At 35.8% G+C, this 22,532-nt stretch overlaps 1 protein-coding gene and 1 pseudogene across 4 annotated transcripts in view; both read left to right on the forward strand.

The window, feature by feature from the left end:
* The first annotated feature begins 5,249 nt into the window (after nucleotides 1-5,249).
* Nucleotides 5,250-11,139, forward strand: LOC142636853 (cellulose synthase-like protein E6; annotated as a pseudogene).
* A 2,163-nt stretch (nucleotides 11,140-13,302) lies between these two features.
* The window catches only part of LOC142633958 (cellulose synthase-like protein E6), a 32,207-nt gene continuing 22,977 nt past the window's right edge, over nucleotides 13,303-22,532 (forward strand). For 3 of the 4 annotated variants that reach the window (XM_075808217.1, XM_075808222.1, XM_075808218.1), the window contains exons 1-2: nucleotides 13,306-13,616; nucleotides 13,764-14,085. In XM_075808217.1, the coding sequence (XP_075664332.1) occupies nucleotides 13,345-13,616; nucleotides 13,764-14,085 (594 nt within the window). In that variant the 5' untranslated portion in view covers nucleotides 13,306-13,344. Of the gene's footprint in view, nucleotides 13,617-13,763; nucleotides 14,086-22,532 lie in introns of all 4 variants that reach the window. The other variant, XM_075808223.1, reaches the window with a different exon arrangement.

Below are 22,532 nucleotides of genomic sequence, written 5' to 3' on the forward strand. Positions count from 1 at the left end.
ATATTCATATATAATTTTATAAATCTGTCATATTTTTTATATCAATATATCGGCTTTTAACATGCTATCTATTAGAATAGTAAAAAAAAAAACCTATATATAACTTTATCATCCATGCATTTCAACACCAACGGAATTTGAACGACAAAACACCAAATTGATACAAATAATTTTTTATTATAAACTAATACAATAATCAAATTAAGAGTTAAAGAAAAGAATAAACACACTTTTTTTTTTTTGGAGAAGAATAAACACACTAATTAGCATAAGTCAAGTATGTAAATGCTTTTGTAAAATCTAGAGATGATAAGAAAGAGTTGCTACAAATACCCAAAAATATATATATATATATATATATATTATATAAAAAGTTGAATTTAAAAACTGGTGGATGCATGTTATGATGACATATATTCCTTTTCAAAACATACTACAATGACACATGACAACTTTTTATATTTAATTGGTATGACATGGACAACATATTAAAACAATTATTTGTATATGTAGGAGTGTCAATGTTCAATCCAACCCGCGAACATGACATGAACTTGACACAGGGTTAGGGTTGGGCCTTAGCGGATTTGGGTTATAAACGGATCAAGCTGAAAGCGACACATTAAGAAACATGTTATAAGCGGGTTAATCTGTGTAACCTGCAATAAACATGTTTGACAGGCCAATTTATTTGTGTCAACCCAAAATGACCCATTTAACACAACCCGTTTAACTAGTATAACAAATAAATATTCATATTAATTTAGATTTGTCAAAGACCTTTTATATTCAACCTATATTTTAATTTAAAAAGAAAAGTGAGTCATTACAAAAACTTACAAGGGATATAATTGGAAATTGAAACTTTACAAACCTTGAGAATATTAAATTTTTGTTGAACTATGTTATTTGGGTTAAAGTTTATGCACTTCTTTTGGGGTGTAAAGAACTTATTTCTAGATAGATGTTATATTTTTGTTGAACTATATTATTTTGAATGTGGGTTGAAAACTTGAAGTGTATGCACTACTTTTGGGGTGTAACAATATATATTTCTAGATGGATGCTATATTTAATATTATACAAGTTGAAATGTGTTGTGTTATATTTGTGTTAACCCAACACAACCCATTTATTAAGCATGTCGAGTGAGTTGGGTCAGGTCAATCTGCCTTATTAACAAGTTGGGTTAGGGTTGAAAGATTATAACACGATTATTAAATGGGCCAGGTTCGGGTTGAGCCATTTAGTTGAATACTTCTATTTCGACATGACATGAACCCGATACGTTAACCCGAATTGACACCCCTAGACTACATGTCAATATGTCTGATATGTGTCAATAGTAAATAGAAATTAAAAAGAAATGCCCTTAAAATGTTCACTATTAATCTGACCAATATTGCCTTAAATGTTCACAAAAATATGCCCTTAAATGTAAACTATTAATTTCACCAGTATTTCCTTAAAAAATCAGTTACATGAACCTCTGTTAGGTACGGTTTCTTAGATGAGAAAGGTTGAGCTATCACCTAATCTTTTTCCTTAAATTAATTTTCTTCTACATAAACATTTAATTTCATGCCCAAAGTTAAAAAAAAAAAAAATCAAATTCACAATTAAAAAAGAAATTATTAAAGTTGGTAAGCACATTTGTCATGTTTAAAACATTGAATATGTTAATATATTACCATATATGTACAATTTCAAAGCACTCGCATTATAATTATTTCCTATTTATATAGTAATGAAAATTCCATTAAATTAATTTGGTGTCATAATTATGATAAAATTTAGTAATAAATTAATTTCCTCTCATTTGTCATAATTTTCTTTTAATTTAGCAATAAAAATCTATTTATGTAGATTTTTATTCGTTTATTTATCCGAAATTTTAAATTTTATCAACAAAATTTTGTGGGTTTGGTTTCTACTCTCTTATTCTTATACCTTTTTGAATTCCAATTTTTTTAATTAAAATTTCTTTATTTTCTAATTAATGATAATTTGGGAACTTTAGAAGTTTTGTAGTCATTCTTAAACTGATATTTAGATACATGGATATGCATTTTCATTTCTAGATTTGCCTAATGATCTATATAAAGCATGAAAATAGTCACCTCTCCAACTATCACAAGTCTTCCAATGAGCAATTATTCAGGTACACCATGAAATGCACTTCTCTCTCTCTCTCTCTCTCTCTCTCTCTCTCTAGATATATAGCTATCATTTGCAACACTATAAATTTATATTGAATTATATGCCAAATGAATAAGTAGTTTTTGTGGTACGGATGATAGCAAGAATGTTTTTAAATGCATTTGGAAACATTACATAATTTGCATAAGGATTAAATTAGATGAGAATGATAAAGTTGTGTTTACCCTATCTACTCAATAGAAGTCATTTTATTACACGTATACAATCTATTTGATAAAATTGATAAACAGAATTTTCATTTATTTTAAAAATTCTATTATATGGTGTGTTTTCAAGAGGTAGAAATTAAGATGAGAAGGGTAGTGTTGGTGATGATAGAATAAACACCGAAATACGACATCAAATTAATTAGCAATTCATCAAGTTACAGTTAGAAGGAAAGAAAACAATCATTTTAGTCATATGACATAAATTAAGATGTGTGTCAGTGTGTATAATTGTTTGGAAAGAAGAAATATCAATGTATCTTTTAGAAAATAATTTCGTAGCAGTTAATTGACTTGATTCATTTAAGTTTTTAACATCCGTTTAGTTGCTAAACTATAAATTGTTAGACTTTTCAGGAACTCAAAAGTCGAAAAGGTTTTGCATGTGTAGGTATGGATATTATAATTGAAAATTCTTCAAAATTAGTGAAATTGAACTAAATGTGCTTGGTAGACTTTGTTGGGACATTTGGGTCAGCAAGAAAGTGTCGTGTCATGATGTTTTTGTTGCTTTTTCGTGTCATATTTTGATCGAGTTTTTAATACTTGAGATATGATGGATTTTCAATATTAACGGTTGAGATTTGAAATTGTTTTTTTTTTTCAATTATATTCCAAGGTAGGTTATTTGTTAAATTTAAACCAAAAAACTATATATATATATATATATATATATATATATATAAATAAATAAATAAAGGAAAAGAGATTAAATTTTATAAGGATATAAGGATGTGTTGTAAAACTTAAGTTTTACATATTCTAATCCTAACATGCCACATCATCATATCACGTATGAAAGGATAGACACAATCAATTTTAATACCCATCTAAAAATCTAACCAAATTGAGAATTTATTAAAATGTTATTAAGTATACGTAGTAGGATGTATTAAATTTGAGAGATGCTACGTGCATAACATATTTACAACATTTTCACAACAAATTATAGGTAGTTAGTTGTTATTGGTTGAAATTTGAATCTAATACTAAGATTACTTTTTTGCCCCAACAATAACAACTAGTAACAACCTGCCAGTTAGAATTTGTTATAAAAATATTATGAAAATGTTGTTGACATATCATTTCTCATTAAATTTTAAGTAAAAAGCTGATGTAACAATTTTTTTATTAGATGGTGTAAAACATAGATTTTACACATCACATTCTTACCAAATTCGAACTCATAAAAAAAACCTCTAAATGTTGGAAAAACTAAATGGTTAGGAAGAAAAAGAAAATCGATTGAATGGTAAAGGAGTAACCAACTTTACAAAGTCTCAACGTAATGAAAGCCCACTACTAAACATATATATTAAAAAATATTAGGAAGAAAAAAAATCGATTGAATGTTAAAGAAGTAAGCAACTTTACAAAGTCTCAATCTAATGAAAGCCCACTACTAAACTTATATATTAGAAAAAAAAAAAAAAAAAAAACCCGAAGGTCAGTTAACACAACAGTTTCAAATTTTGACGTGAGAATGATTAGAGCACAACTACAATAATAACTTGGAAAATAAGAAGAAGAAGCAAAATATGCTGATAAGTGGGGTTAATTTTTTGTGCAACAGGGCTTTCCTTCATGGAAGAAGTATCGCCACTAGGGGTATTAACAGGGAGGAGAAAAAGAAAAACAAGAATCCGTTTTACATTTTCATAACAATGGGGATATTGAAGCTATTCCTCATAGTAGTGTGTTTGTTTCAATTTCTAAGAGTAATACCACCTTTATATAGAGTATGGTACCCTAATTAATTAGATTAAAATATTCTAGACCTTGGACATGTAAGGAGGCTATCGAGATATTGGTAAGGCACAGTATACTCATTTTCTACAATAATGTTAACAACAAACATATCACACTAAGTCACTATCTTTAAGACAATATTTGCTCACACTCGAAAGATATCCTGAATTATTTCTAACAAATTATTTCTAAGAGAATTCCAGAATTTCCTTGTATAGGTATATTATACAGAAAAAAACCAAAAAAAATTATATAAAGTCAATGAAATGACACCAATGAAGAGATACAATTGAAGAATTACAACCTTCAAAATATTGTTTTTTTTTGTTGTTGTTGTTGTTGTTGTTGTTGTTGATACAAGGTAGAATTTCTATTCTAACATAATATAAGTGTATATGTATGTGAAGCTCCTTCCTGGAGACTTGAACCCTGACTCTTGCTCCCCACATCCCACAAATATAAATACTTGTGGAGTGACCACCACACCAAAGGGAAGCGGTGGTTCAAAATATTGTTAAAATTGTTATAAGAAGTTAAATAAATCATTACTCGCTTAATTAAAGCACATTTATTTTGTGTAATTTTATAAAATTTTGAAACCTTAAATTGTTTCTCTCGACTCTTCCCTCGAGCGAAGTTAATTGAGAGTGAATTGATTTTCACTTTAGCGGAATGGCTTTTGAAAGTTTCATTTTTGTTTTAAGTAAAATTCAAACACAAGTTTCTTAATTATTCCACGATAACCCGCACAAACTTAAATTTATTTCAACGTTATTGGCTTGTAGCCTTGTACAATAGCCTCATATTTGTTTGCAATATTATTGGCACCATCATTTTCCTGCCATTTGGTTCTGTCTCTTTCTTTCTTGTTTTAAAAGTTTATCAAAATTGATAGTATTGAACTTTGACTTCAGCTAGCGCTAGCTATCTCACAAAAGTTTGTACTCGCTCAAGCTAACCTGGTCACTTCGTCAATCAAAACTACTCTTCTGCTTGGCTCCTATTATACTTTTCTCTGCCTTTTCTTTTTAACTCTTATTCGTAGTACTATATATATACATGCAGTGTAACTCATAGAAAGCACCATAGGACCTAGAAAGAGAGAGATGGCAAAAGATGATAATCTTCCTCTTTTTGAAACAAAATTAGCCAAGGGACGAATCCTTTTCCAATTCTATTCACTTTTAATTTTCGTGGGAACATGCTTCATCTTTGCATATAGACTGAGCCACATACCAGCAATAGGAGAACCGGGAAGATGGGCATGGATAGGATTGTTTTGCTCAGAGCTTTGGTTTTGTTTTTATTGGTTTGTCACTACGGTTGTCCGATGGAACCCCATCTATCGTAACACTTTCAAAGATCGGCTCTCTCACAGGTATATCCTCTGTTTCACATGCCTAGCAAGCTTATATATATCGCATGCAAACTTGATTTTCTATGTATGCGTTTGTCTATTACATGCTTTTCTTGCTGAGTGTGATTGTATATATAATAAACAGATACGAAAAAGCTTTGCCTGGCATAGACATATTCGTGTGCACCGCAGACCCTATGATAGAACCACCAGTTATGGTGATAAACACAATCCTATCAGTCATGGCTTATGACTATCCACCTGAGAAGCTAAACGTTTATCTATCAGATGATGGTGCTTCAGAGTTCACATTTTATGCTATGCTAGAGGCCTCACGTTTCTCAAAGATTTGGCTGCCGTTTTGCAAGAAGTTCAAAGTAGAACCAAGATCGCCGGAGGCTTATTTCCGCACAGCTGTTGAGCCACTTGGGGAGCCTGTCATGGCCAAGGAGTGGTCAACTGTTAAGGTACATCTCTTGCTATCATGCTCTCCTCATCATTTGCAAAACACCATTCATTAATTGTTGGATGAAATAAGACGACCCTCATCATTTCAATTGAAAAAAAAAAAAAAAAAAAAAAACTCCCGGGTGTATAACTCAATTGACAATTATCTCATGTTTTCAACGGACAATTATGATTTAAATGATGCAGCTTGATCAATAAGCTGCAAATACAAGTCAAGAGTTTTGTTGCTGTGGTCTCCCGGGTGTGCCTCTTTTTTTTTAACCCAATTTTAATTTTATTAGTATTGTGCTCTCTCCATCTATTGGGAAAAGTATCATTGTAGGGTACACATACAAAAGTTTTCTTCCGGGTTCAAAAATCTGATCATTTTCATTTCATTTTCTTTCTGTATGCTCTTGGTCCATTTTGGAAAAAAGTTGCAAAAATAGTGTCACCACTCACCAGTTAGTGGGCAAGAAAGAAAAAAGAGCATACGACATCATTCAATAAGGCCCTCCAAAATTCAATGGGACATCATTCAAGTTAGCTGTCAATGTGCATTGACTTTTAAAGCCTGTTTGGTATATGTGTTTAAAAATTGAAAATTGTTGTTTGAAAACACAAACCAAACACCCCCTAAGTGTTGGCCTCTATTGCTCTATCCAGAAATAAATCAAAATATAAATACCACAATGGCCAGGATACTTTGTCCAGAGAAAATATGGTCTTTGCCCCCAACATTTGCGTGGAAAACTCATGGAGATAATTAATTTTTAATGAATGCTCACCTTTTAAGTAGGCCCGATTTGAATGACGGGGGATTTTCCTTTTATCTTTATCTTGTTTTTGTCTCGCTCTACACGGTGGGGTAAATTACTTTGTACATTCTCACCTGTAAAATTTTACTTCGTGTTTATCTCTCACACTCCTACACACCTATTATAATTTTTTCTATAAAACTTGTTTCATTAATATAAATAAACTTGAAATTAAAATTAAAATTATTATTTTAATCAAGCCAATTTTTATTATGAACCTAATAATATTATTCAAAGTGTTTAACAAAATAATATCAAAATGAAATATAAAGCCTTAATATTCATGCATTCAAATACTTAATAATAAAAATTAAGTCTTTAACACTAGTAGAGTGAGCTAGGATGGGGATGGGGCAGGGCTAAAAAGCCTAAACCCATCCCCCGCCTACCACCTTTGCAGAGCAAGAAAAACTCTCGCAGGGTGGAGTGGAATGGGGTGAGACAAGGCAAGGCGGGGAAAAATTGTTATTTGCTTCTCTTTTTTTTTTTTTTTTTGGGTTGATAAAATGTCATTTGCTTCTTGATGATTGATTGTTATTATTTTCTACAATGAGTCATGGTTTGGAAATTGTGGCCGCTCAAATTATTAATATGCTTGGAACATTGGAAGTGCAGGTTGAGCCAACTCAAAGTTACCATAAATACAAAAAAAAGGGGGTAGGAATTATGATTTTATTTATGGATGTAATACATTACCTTTTTTATGAAATCAGTAAAAGTAATACTTTGGCATGAAAAAGAAGAAGTAAAACTAATACTTTCACCACTCTAAAATGGATATCTCTTGAAATATGTGAGTACATTGCAAGTTCATATAAAATATAATTAGTGTATAATACTTATTCATTATATCATATTTGATAATTATATCACGTCATTAAAAAGAAGAAATATGAATTATTGTGATTAATATAATTTATTTATAAACATGTTTTTGAAAAAAATTCATAAATATTTAATTACCATGGTTAAATTAATTGCACAACATTTTATATATTTTACTTTTGTGGTTTGCTAGGCTTTGTTTCAATTATTGCTATAAAACAACTAAATTTGAACACGAGTGTCATATATCAAATAAATTGTTTTTTGATATAAATCTTAAATAATGATCACATATTTTTTCCGGAAGAACCCAAAATTAAATCCTCCCTCCCTACTTTTTGTGAGAATAAGAAAACATATAAATTGTATTTTTATATTAATAATTAGTGGAATGCACATGTATCTCGAAAAAACATAAAAAAAATTAATTGTAAAGAAAAACTACTATTTTTTACTGAACAGAAAAAAAAACTAAAAATAATTAACAAGTGGTTAAAAGTTTTCCTAATGTGGAAGGCTAAAATGAAGAGTAACTTATTTTCTTCTCAATTAATACCTCAAAAGAAAAAAACCTTAGGCTAGGCTATTGTAGCTTAGAATAAAACGTGTAAAAAAAAAATCATTAGTTGGTGAGTTGAGATAACACTTGCTAGATACCTTTTATTTTGAAAGTACTTTATCAGTCCACACCTTTTTTTACACACACACATATATATAATAGCTGTCAGAAATTTTTTATAATTAAAAATTGAAAAAATAATTAAATAGAATTATTTATCTTTGAATAAAAATAAATAATAAAAATTAAAACCTTTACTTGGATGGAAGGTTAGATGAATATACCTATACCATTTTCAAAGAAGATTGATACATGCATGGAACTAATCAAAAAATGAGGTGGAATGTCAAATGAGAGAATTATTAAAATAAAAAAAAGTCATATAATGGACCCTTATGTTTTCATTCATGAGATTTTTGCTTTTTTTATTTATATAAATACGATGTTTTGATTGCAAATCCATCTCAAAACATATGAAAGCATCCAAAATAAAAATCATTTATCTACTTAACTTAATTTCCATATTATCCTTCAATTACAACCCACCATTATAAACCCATCAAAAGGCTTCTAGGAAGATTGTTATATTTATTTTGTATCTTTTTGATACCTCTCATTTGCAATGTCATCTATTTATTTTGTACCTATTTTGGGATTAGGTTGAAAATCAATAGACAAACATCTTGTAGATTTTCTTCTTTACTTTATTTTTGAATTCATGTACGTGTGCTAAAAACTAAAATCGTATTTCATGTTGTATGTAGATGTTATATGAAGACATGAAGAATCGGATTGAAAGCATCACAAAACTAGGTCGAATATCTGAAGAGATAAGCAAAGAACACAAGGGATTTAATGAGTGGATATTGGTTGCAAGCCCACGTGACCATCAAACAATTCTTCAAGTACATACTTTATATTCTATGTGTCTCATGAATTGAATATACTTTAGTATTTAAATTTTATTCGATTGCATGGCTTAGTTAATTAATTAATAATAAATAATTTGTAGATACTTATTGATGGGAGAGACTCTGAGGCTGTCGACATTCAAGGACAACCTTTACCTACCTTGGTATACTTGGCACGTGAAAAGAGACCCCAATACCATCACCATTTTAAGGCAGGAGCTATGAATGCAATGGTAAACCATACGTCATATCTGCATGCAAAATGCTTCACCAAGCTAATTCTTAGTTTGTTAGTATGTTATACTCATAATCATCTTTCCTAATAAAAAATATTAGATAAGGGTGTCATCGAGGATAAGCAATAGTTCAATAATTCTTAACGTGGATTGCGATATGTACTCAAACAATTCAACGTCAGTTAGAGAAGCTTTATGCTTTTTTATGGATGGAGAAAAGGGAAATGAAGTTGGCTTTGTACAGTTTCCACAAGCATTTGAGAATCTAACAAAAAATGATGTTTACAGTAGTTCCTTGAATGTAATAATGGAGGTAAGCATCAAAAAAGAACTTATAGTGATTTCCATATGATGAATTGGAAATGCATACCCTTGACTAGAGAAGATTTTAACGAAATTTCTATCGTGCTATACATTGAAACAAAGATGGAGATGCCAGGATATGATGGGAATGGAGGATCTTGCTATATCGGTACTGGGTGCTTCCACAGAAGAGAGACTCTTTCTGGCCAAAAGTATAGCAAGAATTTTAAGGCAGATTGGAAGAGATTGAGCAATAGAAGTATAAAGGAGAGTACAAGTGTACTAGAAGAGAAATGCAAAGTCCTTGCAAGTTCTAGCTATGAGGAAAACTCTCAGTGGGGAAAAGAGGTCTGTGTGTGTGTTCAATTCATTTGAACCACCTATATGCTTATTTGTGATGTGTGTGTATGTGTACAATTCATTTGAACCTCCTATACACTTATTTGCAGATGGGTTTGAAGTATGACTGTGCAGTGGAAGATTTATTGACGGGATTATCCATACAATGTCGAGGTTGGAAATCCATATATTTCAATCCAGAAAGGAAAGGCTTTTTAGGAGTTGCTCCCATAACACTACTACAATCACTTGTACAACATAAAAGATGGTCTGAAGGTGATTTTCATATATTTGCCTCCAGGAATTGTCCCTTTGTGCTTGGATATAAAAAGATTCCCCTAAAACTTCAACTTTCATACTGTATCTACTTGCTATGGGCTCCAAACTGCTTGACCACGTTGTATTATGTTATTGTGCCATCTCTATGCTTGCTTAGAGGCATATCCTTGTTTCCACATGTAAGAGACTTTTATTTCTTGAATTGAAGTTGTGTATTATTATTGCTAAATTATCTTCTAAGAATATATTGATCTTGCACTAGCAGATTTTAAGCTCATGGGTCCTAGCATTCGCATTTGTCATCTTTCTCCACCGTACTTACAGCCTTGGAGAATTTATTCGGTTTGGGGGCACGTTCTAGGGTTGGTGGAATGATCAAAGGATGTGGCTATATAAAAGAACAACTTCCTACTTCTTTGGCTTGTTGGACTATATCCTAAAACGACTGGGGTTTTCAAAGTCGGCCTTTGTCGTCACAACAAAGGTGGCTGATGATGATGTGTCACAGAGATATGAGCAAGAGGTCATGGAGTTTGGTACTTCTTCTCCAATGTTTACCATTTTAGCAACACTTGCATTGCTAAATGCCTTTTGTTTCCTCGGTGCATTGAAGAGGGTGATTGCAAATGTGGAAATTTTGTTTTGGGAACGATTTGCATTGCAGATTCTTCTATGTGGTCTGCTAGTTCTCATCAACCTTCCAGTTTACCAAGGTCTTTTCTTTAGGAAAGACGTTGCTAGCCTACCCACCTCAGTAACATTCAAATCAACTATGTTTGCTTTATTGGCTTGTGCAATAACCCTATATTAATTTCTATGTTTGTGTCTCACAAAACTTTTGTTGGTTAAGATATAGTTAATTTGATGGAACCATATATTGTCAAAATAAGTATTGGAATTGATTAGAATTTGATTTATGTGCTTTTCTTTTTGCTTCATTATTCAAATCTATCTATTAGTATCTAGAAATTGAAACTTAGTATTTATTGTTACTACATCCATGTTAAGTCATATCAACATAGCATTTCAATCCATTCGGTGCATTTTGGTTCATTTCGGTGCATTTTAGTCTACTTTGGTCTATTTACTTAAGAATGGTAAGAAAAAAAAAAAAAAGTTTGAGTTGAGAATACTTAATATAAATCCAAATTTATTAAAACTATATATATAGATCTCAAATTTGTGGCACTAAAAAATCAGCAAATAGAACTAAATGCTGAATTTGGCTGGCTAGAGTTGGAAGTCTTGCAAGCTTTAGTGACTAGTATCTCCTAAAATACTGTAATGGCAGAGAAGACAATTTTTTTTAGAGAAAAAGTACCATAAACTTTTGTTAAGAAATTAGCCATAATTAGTCAAAACTATATTAAAAAGTTGTGGATGAATATCCTCTGTACACAGATAAATCATAAATCATTAACATATCTTGTAAAAAATTGATATTGTGTATGCAATTAGGGCCGGGGTCCATGCCTATGGGCCCACAATAGTGCTCAAATGGATCGCCATGCCCAATTTTTATTTGAGCATAATGCCAGCCCTCGTCCGCAGCTATTGACCTAAGCATTCCACATATGCAAGGTCTACCCAAAGAGATGTACACGGATCAGCCAAACTAACTTAGAATATCTTTATGGCCACATGTAAGTAGGTCATCGAGATTTTGGTACGGCTTAGTATACACATTTTCTACAATAGTGTTATCAACTCACATTGAATAACAATCTTTAAGACAATATTTTCTCCAACTCAAAAGATAGTTTGTTATAAGGTTCCTAACAAATTATTTCTAAGAGACAATAAGCCTAAATTCTACAAATATCAATTGTTGAGAATACCAGAATTTCCTTGTATATGTGTATATTATAAAGTTAAAAAACCAAATATATCTATATAAATAGTCAATGAAAAGATACAATTGGCGAATCACAACCTTCAAAATATTGTTAAAACTGTTATTAAACATTAAAATAGTCATCCCTCGCTTAAAGCACATTTATTCTACAAAATCTTACAAATTTTTTAAACCTCAACTTTTTTTGCTCAACTCTAACCTCGAACAAAGTTTGAGTGAAATATGGCCTTTTTGGTAGTAAATTTCAAATAACAATTTTCAGTGTGTTTTTTTAAGTGTATGGTAAGAATGATTTATTAAGAGTATTTTGAGTTACAATTTTCAAGCTACAGTATTTAAAACATGTATTTTAAGAACTTATCCATATCAGTTTTTAGTGTTTAAGTAACATTGTAGAGTACCCTTTAGTTGAAAAACATAATTGGAACTCTCTAACATGCTTCATCTTTTGTCCTTCTCTCAATTTCCTTTTTTTTTTTTTTCTTTCTTTTTCCCTCTTCTTCAATAAAATAGTATACTCTTACTGTACAAGTCATCACCTAAAAAAAAAAAATCCACATATCAAACACACAATTTGTTATTTGAAACATTGTTATAAACATATTTTTTGTATTAAAAGTACTTTAAACACGTGTTTTCATAATATTTTGAAAACAACAATTTTCACATCATTTTGAACACTAATACTTAAACACAGTTACTGAACAGCTACTTTCTTCTCTAGTGAAATGGCTTTTGAGAGTTTCGTTTTTGTGCAATTAGAATTCCAATGCAAATTTCTTATTCCACGAAAACCCACACAAACTCAAATTTATTTTAACGTGATTGGGTTGAACCTTGTACAATAGCCTCATATTTGTTTGCAATATTGCAGGCGCCATCATTTTCCTGTCATTTGAATCTCTCTCTCTCTCTCTCTCTCTCCTTGTTTTGTTAGTTTATCAAAATTGATAATATCCGACTCTGACTTCGACCAGCGCTTGCTACTCCCAATCAAACCTTTCCACAAATTTTTACTTGCTCTAGCTGACCTGGTTATTTGTGTGTACGGTGTGTAATAATAAGGTGTGCATTAAAAATTACCCTTTGCTCAATCAATCCTACCCTCATGGATCTTATCTACTTTTCTACTTGGCTCCAATTATACATGCCTTTTTCCCCTCCTTTTTCTTTTTTAACTTTTGGCAGTACTATATACATGCCGTGTAACTCATCTAAAGCACCATAGGAGGAGTGAGAGATGGCAAAAGATGAAAATCTTCCTCTTTTTGCAACAAAGTTAGCAAAGGGACGAATCCTTTTCCAATTCTATTCACTTTTAATTTTCGTGGGTATATGCTTCATCTTTGTATATAGACTGAGCCACATACCAGCGAAAAAAGAACCCGGAAGATGGGCATGGATGGGATTGTTTTTCTCAGAGCTTTGGTTTTCTTTTTATTGGTTTGTCACTACGGTTGTCCGATGGAACCCCATCTATCGTAACACTTTCAAAGATCGCCTCTCTCACAGGTATATATCTCTGTTTCACATGGTGGTGGATGCTTATATATCTTGGTGGATGCTTATATATATTGCATGCAAACTTGATTTTTCTATGTATGCGTTTGTGTATTACATGCTTTTCTTGCTGAGTGTGATTTTATATATAATAAACAGATACGAAAAGGCTTTGCCGGGCATAGACATATTTGTTTGCACTGCAGACCCTGTGATAGAACCACCAGTTATGGTGATTAGCACAGTCCTATCAGTCATGGCTTATGACTATCCACCTGAGAAGCTTAGCGTTTATCTATCAGACGATGGTGGTTCAGATTTGACGTTTTATGCTATGCTGGAGGCCTCGCGTTTCTCAAAGATTTGGCTGCCGTTTTGCAAGAAGTTCAAAGTAGAACCAAGATCGCCGGAGGCTTATTTCCGCACAGCTGTTGAGCCACTTGGGGAGCCTGTCATGGCCAAGGATTGGTCAACTGTCAAGGTACATCTCTCGCTATCCCTCCTCATTTGCAAAGCACCATATATAGTTTGATGGTACAACCCTCGTCATTTCATATGAAAAAAAAAAAATGACACTTCAGGGTTAAGATTTTACCATTTCTTTGATCATTTATATTTATGTACTTAATTAGCTTTATAGCATAACTGGTAGATACATTTTGTTATATGTAACACTTCTATGTATGCGGGGTACTTGTCAAAATCAAATTTTGTCATGTTTTGTCATACAAGCACAGCCACACACATATATACAAAATTTGTCTTCCGTCTTAAAATTCTGATCATTTTCAATTCATTTATTTCTGTAGTCCCTCTCTGTCCATTTTGGAAAAAAAAGTTACCAAAACAGTGTCCCCAGTTAGAAGATAAACAAGAGAAGAGAGCATACGACATAATTCAACGGGACCCTCCAAAATTAATACCATCAAAATCCTCCAGTCGGATGTCACTGTGCATTGATTTTTTGGTGTTGGCCTTTGCAACTTGTTTGATCCGAAACGAATCAAATATAAATATAAGGCTGCTTTTTTCCAGAGAAAACATGGTCCAGCTGCCCCAAACATTTGCGTGGAAAATTCATTGTTAATTAGCCTTTACCCGTTTTGTGTTTTCCAGCGGTGTGTTTTTTTAGTGGGTTTTGTGTATTGTTTATGAGACCTGCAAATTATTATTTATTTATTTTTTAAAAAAACAACTTTAAAATTGGGTCCTACGATACTATTTACACATTTAAAAATTATTTTGCTACAGTATTTTCAGTAATAAGTGGTATCCAAATAGGTAGGAATAAGTCATGGTTTGGAAATGGTTGTGGCTGCTCAAATAGTTATTATATATTGGAAGTGCAGGTTGAGGCAACTCAAAGTTACTCTATAAACAAACAAGTAGGTAGGAATCATGATTTTTCTACGTAAATAGCTAGCTAATTACTGATTTTGAGGAAGAAATGGGTATACCAATTGTCACAGGATAATTTTTTCGCTCAAATTTTCTGTCTGTGATGGTCCTAAGTCCCTAACTTAGTCTCAACCAACACCACACACTCACTATAATAACACTTAGAATAGATTATGTAGGGACATTTAAACACACAACACACATAATATTTACAGGGAACCCACTTCCAACCTTTATTACTTAATCTCAAGTACAAAGGAAACCATTTTACAAGCCTAGAGAATTACCCAAAATTTTCCCGAGGCTAAATGCACTTTGCTATTGACACCCCCAATAGTCTTAGGGTTAAATATACAGAATTAATTGCTATGGTAGTTACAACCTAGTATTAGTCTGGGTCTTGGACAATCTGCCACTTGTGTTCTGACTTAGGACACCTTCAACTGATGTTTTCTTGGTCAGCTCTCCACATTTCCAGTCCTTACACAGTAGGTTTGAACATCTAAAAAGCTAGGAACTGCCTGGTAACTGCTCGGTAACTGCCACTGCACATGCATAGCCTATGTCTCAACAGACCATGGGGCCTCTGCCCATCCTCTAGTAGCCCACACAACATGTTCTCACACGTTTTGGGGAGGCTTGGCCCATGCCCAAGACTTCCCATCAGCATTACAACCCACACAGAATGCCCATATGGAGCACACACAGTAACTGCCAACAGCCCACTAGCACTTGTCTATGCATTCAGCCAGCCCCATCTAGCTCAATGCCTTGTACATAGCATTCAATTATCACAGCAGCCCACACACAAGGAACCAACAACTTAGTCACTAATGCTATGCACCACTACCTAGGGTTAGCACCATTTGCTTCTGCCCATCATTATCAAACCCATCTCTGCCCACCATGGTCCACCTCTGCCATAGACTTGGGGCATTATGTGGAGCAAGGTGCCTCCATATGCTGCCCATCATCATTGCTCATCAATCCAACTCGAGTAGGAAGACTGGGTAGGTCCCCCTCAAAGAGACCTTAGGAGCATCATCAGTCAGGAATAAGGAGCCATAAGCATGTTGAGAAAACATGAAGCCATGTGACTGGCCCAATGCTGCCCAAGCACCCTCATTCCTCATGCCATCATCAGTAACACATAATGCTCCTAACACCGTTTTAGGGATGATAGACCCAGTAGTATATATTAGGTCGGGGGCTTGGTCCGAGGACGCTTAATGGTCCGAGGACAGGTAAAAATTTTCATGGAGGTCGGCATTGATGAATAAAGAAAGGGGTCTGGTTATGATGATCCAAGAAGAGGGTCCGGGGAGGGATGCTTCCTCGGCTGAGTGAAGTAGAGGTCAGAATGTACAATCTGCCATACAGAAACAACGTTCCAGGAGATTTTATTGATAAGGATGTACATCATGAGAGTGCAGGACAAGGAAAGCTATGAAATATCTAAGAGAAAGCTGCTACCACCACATTGAATGCTTTGTAGCTAACTCTCTGGCCGCATTAATGAAGAAGTGATACCTGAACAATAGTTTTTAGCCTTACAACTACTCCCAAAGTCTTTAGGAAGGTGCTGGTGGGACGAGGATCAACACTAGCAATCTGATCTATACGTGGAGGGTAGAGATAAAAGAGGGAAGATAGTATAAAATAGAGGGAGGACCTTGAAGAGAAGGGAGAAGGAAAGAGAGAGAAAAAAGAGGAGAGAATCAAGAATAAGATTTGTAATTAGTCCTAAAAGAAATATATACAAGAATCAACCTCCTCGGATTGTGTCCAAGGACGATTTTCCTTAGATAAAATCAGTTCATCTCTATTCTATTATCATCTTTACCTAATATGATTGTTGTCTAAACTCATTAGAACCTAGTTTTCTAATCCACTCTCTACAAATTCATCATATTGGGCTCTTTGGGCTTACTCCATTTCTTCCTTTGGGCTTAGACACCAAATTGCATCCCTACAATTAGCGCCGTCTGTGGGGAATCCTTGTGTTTTAGTGAGTTTAACCTTCAATTAGGGTAGGTTTAGTGAGTTTATAGGGTTCCAGCGTCAAGATCATTTCCTCAATCTTGAAAAAAGAAGGGACCGGGAAGGAAGTGTGCACACCACCCATACTAATAGGAGCTAGTCTCGAGGTAGGAGCCACATCTCTCATGAAGAGAATGCTAGAGCCATGCAACTGGAGATTGAACATTTGAAAAGGAAGTTGCATAGTGAATGACGGAGGTGAACTCTTTCCAGTTCTGGCTCTTCTTTTGATGATAATGGGGATGACAGTTACAGGCCTAGGTTAAGGACTTCCCCTAGTGAATCTTTCTTGTATGATGAGGATAGCCCTCATAACCACAGAAACAAGAGTTCGTCTTGCAAAGGCTTGGGAAACGACGCTATGAGCAGAGCGTTAAACCAGATTTCTAGGTCACCTTTCATGCGTAGAATTGAAGGAGGAAAACTTCCTCGTCGGTTCACTCAGCCAACATTCATCATGTACAACGGTTGAACAGACCCTGTAGAACTTCAACTAAAGGATGGTTGTGCACTCCAAGAATGAGGTTTTGATGTGCAAGGTATTCCCATCCAGTTTGAGACCTGTGGTAATGAGGTGGTTTGATGGCCTAGGAGTAGGTTCTATCGATTCTTTTAAGGAACTCACTCGGGCATTTGGATCTTGCTTTATTACATGTAGTATGGTTCCTCGACCCTTAGATTCCCTGTTGTCTATGGCCATGCGAGAAGGGGAGACCCTGAGAACGTACTTGGACAAATACTGGGAGATGTTCAATGAGATCGATGGGGACTTTGACGATGTGGTCATAAGGACTTTCAAGGTCGGCCTACTTGCTAAACATGATTTGAGAAAGTCACTGACCAAAAAGCTTGTAAGGAGTGTGCATCAGATCATGGACTGTATTGATGAGTATAAGCGGGTTGAGGAGGACCAGTAGTAGGGGAAAGGAAAGGCGAAGGTTATCCCTCAAGATAGGAGGGATTTCAAGTCGGACATATACAATAATAACCGGCCTTGAAGAGACTACATTGGGCAGTCTAGGTCTATCGCTAATCAGGTGGTCATCACAGTGTTCAAGGAACCAATGCATTAGGTCTTGGAAAAGATTAAGAAGAAGCCATACTTTAGATGGCCAAATAACATGGGAGGAGACCCTATGAAGCGCAAACAAAGCCTTCATTGTCAATACCACTAGGAGTGAGGGCACACCACGAAAGATTGCATAACTTTGTAGAATCATATGGAACAGCTGGTTAGAGATGGTAAATTAAAACAATTTCTACATCAATCCAATGGGTAGAGCAGTCAAGCAGGGCCTAGATCTCAAAGAGACACTTCTTCAAGACCTCCTTTGGGCACTATTAATGTCATCTTCACCGCTCCAGGGAGAATTGGTTCTCATCATTCCAAGGTGATGTTTGTGGCTCGGCCACTCAACGAGGCCTCCAACTCTAAGCTGAAGAGGGCTTGGATGAAGATTTGACCGACGTTGAGTTTTTCAGATGAGGACAAAACTAGAACCATACAGCCACATAACGATGCCCTGGTAGTCACCCTTAGAATAAGGGGTATGACGTGAAGAGGGTGTTAGTGGATCAAGGCAGCGGGGTAGAGATTATGTACCTTGACTTGTACAAGGGGCTAAACTTGAAACGTGAAGATTTGACAGCTTATGATTCATCTCTATTAGGCTTTGATGGAAAAGTTGTTGTTCCAATAGGCCAGATTAGACTACCCGTGTAAGCCGGTTCAGAGGTGGTAGAGGTGGATTTCATCGTGGTGGATGCTTATTCTCCCTACACGGCCATTGTAGCAAGACCTTGGCTTCATGCCCTGTGAGTCGTTCCTTCAACTTTATATTTAAAGGTGAAATATCCGTCTGGAGACTAGATTGAGGAGTTGATTGGGAGCTAGTTTGTGGCTAGGCAGTGCTTGATAGATGCAATAATGCATCAGCCAAGAATTGAGTCTTTGGGCTCTGTTGAGAAGAGCTTATAGCAATTAAGGACTCTAGTGTTATCTACTGATGCTGTTTCAGAAGGGTCAGAGTGTGAGATGTTAGAGAAAATTGTTATTGATGATGATTTCTGAAAAGTTCTTTTAGGTTGGAGCTCAGCTGCCTTCTCGAGAGAAGGAAGAGTTGATAGTATTCCCTAGGGAGAATATTGATGTTTTTGCATGGTGTTGAGGTCCAAAATATATCTATATAGAAAAAATGATAAAAGGCCCAAGGGAACGATACATTGGGCCTAATCCATGGGAAATAAAAGAATTGGAAAGGAAGAGAAAGATTGAAGCCACGAAGAAAGGGAGAACTATGGACTTGAGGCCCAATAGAGGGTAAGGAGTCCATATAAAAAAAGGGGAACGGAGAAGCATTTAGCTCACTAAGACCTGAGGACACTGGGGATTTCCTGGGACCTCTGGATGTATAGCATGGCTAAAGAAGGACTAAGACAGCTCGAAGGTCCCGATAAACAAGAAACGGATGGGCCTTCTTCTCGAAGCAGTAATACGACGCGAAGCCTGAAGATTTGTACAGCAACAGCTCAGAGATAGGGAGTTGGTGTATTAGGAACCTAAAAAAAGAAAGAAAGAGGGAAACCAACAAAAGGAAATGGCTGGGAAAACCTTCGGTTTCCCCAGAAAAAAGGACCTCACTTACTGGGAAAAATGACAAAAGGAAGGAGCGTCAAAGAGGTGTTGAGCTTGAAAAAGGGAAGACAGGCAAAAAAGGACTTGGAAGGCAAAAGGATCTCAGAGTAGAAGGTCAGCGAGGCACTCTCAAAGAAAGGAACATCAAAAGGAGGAAGCTATGAAAAATTAGGAAGGCAGTAGTCAGAGGAGTTGAGAAGAACAGAGGGGGCTCTAATACTTAGGAGGGGCCAAGGGAAAAGAATCAACGGTACCCTGAAACCCTAATGTGACACTATAAAAAGGGGGAGAGCAGCCAACGTTGGGGCATCTTGGGAAAAAACTAGAGAACAGATAGAATTAGTAACAAGATTTGTAAAACTCAAAGAAAACAGGGGAATACCTCCCAGTATCCCAGAAATAGCCACTATAGCATATGCTCGGATTCAAAAGGATTCAAACTTTGCAAGTCTTGGAGACTTAAAAGGGTCATCTAAGTCTGCAATTTTTTAGCTTATTTGAACCTTGCATTAATCCTTGGTGAGCTCGTTGTAATCCACAACTAAAAAGAAATTTATTAATGAAACATTTTCCACGGATTTAAGGATCCCGAACAAATACTTTGTTATTTCCTTCATTATATTTGTCTGCCCTAATGTTCTCTTATTGATCAATTCACATATTCTCGATTGTAAGTGTGTATGAATTGCAGGAGTCACGCCTTGTGTATCACTTGGTCTTTAAACAGCCTACTTAGCTGCGGTAGACCAAGCCCAATCTCCTTAAACAATACTCAAGGAGTCCGGGATCCTCTTCTAATACTTGGGCTCGGGTATTATTCAAATTTGATTCCCACATTTGGGTGACTTCACTGGGGATTGGGAAAAGGAGGGGGAAGAAACAAACCCTCCACAGAGCATGGCTCTAAGAGCAAGGAACAACAAAGGCACCAATGCACCGCCAACGACATCTGAACCCGTAGGAGAAAATGAGGTGGCCTCCAGATGAAGGAATAAGGCACCCCCGGTAGAACAGGAGGTTGTATTAGGACAAAGGCACACAGGGTAGGAGCCAGACCCTATGACTCGAATGGCGGAAATGATGAGGGATTTGTAGCATAAGATCCATCTCCTTAAAGAAGGCAAGACACAAGAAATCAGGGATAACGTTCCCCTTGTGGTTAACCAGGATAGAGCTCGGCCAGAAGAGGGATCAGTAGTAGGAGGGGGAACCAACCCCCAGTACTTGATGCTGGCAGATGTTAAGGCACTGTTGGAACAGGAAAGGGAAAAGCTCTCAAGGATTCCCAAGCAATTTTCTCGAGATCCCCCATTCTCGCCAAAGCTCCTCGGCAAACCATATCCCAAAGGATATGAACCCCTGAAGTTCCATCCTTTTGACGGAAGAAGTAGAAGCGCTGTTGAATATGTGAGCAGGTTTATACATACCATGGGCCCCTACGCAGGAGACCGCGAGCTGTGTCTACAGGAGTTTGCTAAATCCCTAGTGGACAAAGTGTACACGTGGTACACCATGCTGAAGCCTGGGTTTATTAGAACTTGGGACAAAATGATGGAAAGGTTCTGCGCGAAGTATTACCCAGGAGAGGACAATGTCACCTTTCAAAGCCTTCAAATGGTACGACAAAGGCCAGGGGAAGATCCTGTCCAGTTCATTAAGAGATTTGAAGACGTGTCTCTAGATCGCTACGGAGACCATGAGGAAAAAGAGCTCGTGGAAACTTGCATATCCAATAAGCTCTTTGATTACAGGCTCAATCTTGAAAACCTATGTATAACTCAGTTCGCTGATTTGCTACAGAGAACTAGGAGAATAGCACAGACTATGAGGACAAAGAGGGTGCCAGTACCACAGGCCATGACAGCATCCGTGGGAGAAAAAAGGAAGAAACCTGACGAGAAAACATTTAAGGAACCCCTGGTGATCCCATGCACCATAGAACAATTAAACCAGGTCTTGGATAAGTGGATTGGAGATGGGGTGGTCAAGCCATTCACCGTGTCCCGGATGCCAACTGAAGAAGAGAGAAAGAACCCCTTGTTCTGTAGAATTCATAATTATGTCAAGCATTCCACCAAAGACTGATGGACTCTCCGTAGACTCTTTCATAAGAAGCTAAAGGAAGGAACTCTAGAACTCACCCAAAAGGAGCCAGAGGTGTAAAGAAACCCTTTACTCAACCACAAAGGAAAAGGGGTGGTGGCTGTGGTAATTCATGATAACCCAGTAGAAGCAGAGGAATCTGAAGGATCCTTCCATCCAAACACAGTCAAAACCCTCCAGAAAAACCCTAAGTTCAAATCACTATTTAACCAATTAGGATTTGGACCGGAGGCAAGAAGGGTGGCCATAGAGTCCCTCATAAGCATAGCAGTAGATTCAGGAATGAAGTGTTTTACAGCAGAATCTCATGCCAGTCAAGCTTACCTAGAAACAACCAACACAATAACCTTTACTGATGAAGACATGGAGGTTGAGCATCTAGACCACCGCAGACCCCTTTACCTAATGGCCCCTATAAATGGCGTCCAGGTCAAAAGGGCATTAGTGGACACAGGAGCGTCGCTCAACCTCATCGCTTTGAGTACCTTGGAAGCCGTGGGCCTCACGATCAGAAGGATACTAGGGGCCCCCATGGAGATAACAAGATTTGGAGGATCAGCAAAATCAACAGAAGGATATGTCCAGCTAGCTCTAAGGGTGGGGCCAATAGTGGCCCTGACAAGATTCCATGTGATCAATTCAGAGGTGTCCTACCATGTACTGCTGGGATGCCCAGGGCTCCACAAACACCGTCTTATACCCTCCACATATCACCAATATGTTAAGGGAAGATTGAATGGGAAGCTCGTGAG

Source organism: Castanea sativa, chromosome 5 (genome assembly GCF_040712315.1).
Source record: "Castanea sativa cultivar Marrone di Chiusa Pesio chromosome 5, ASM4071231v1".
Classification (NCBI taxonomy): Eukaryota; Viridiplantae; Streptophyta; class Magnoliopsida; order Fagales; family Fagaceae; genus Castanea; species Castanea sativa.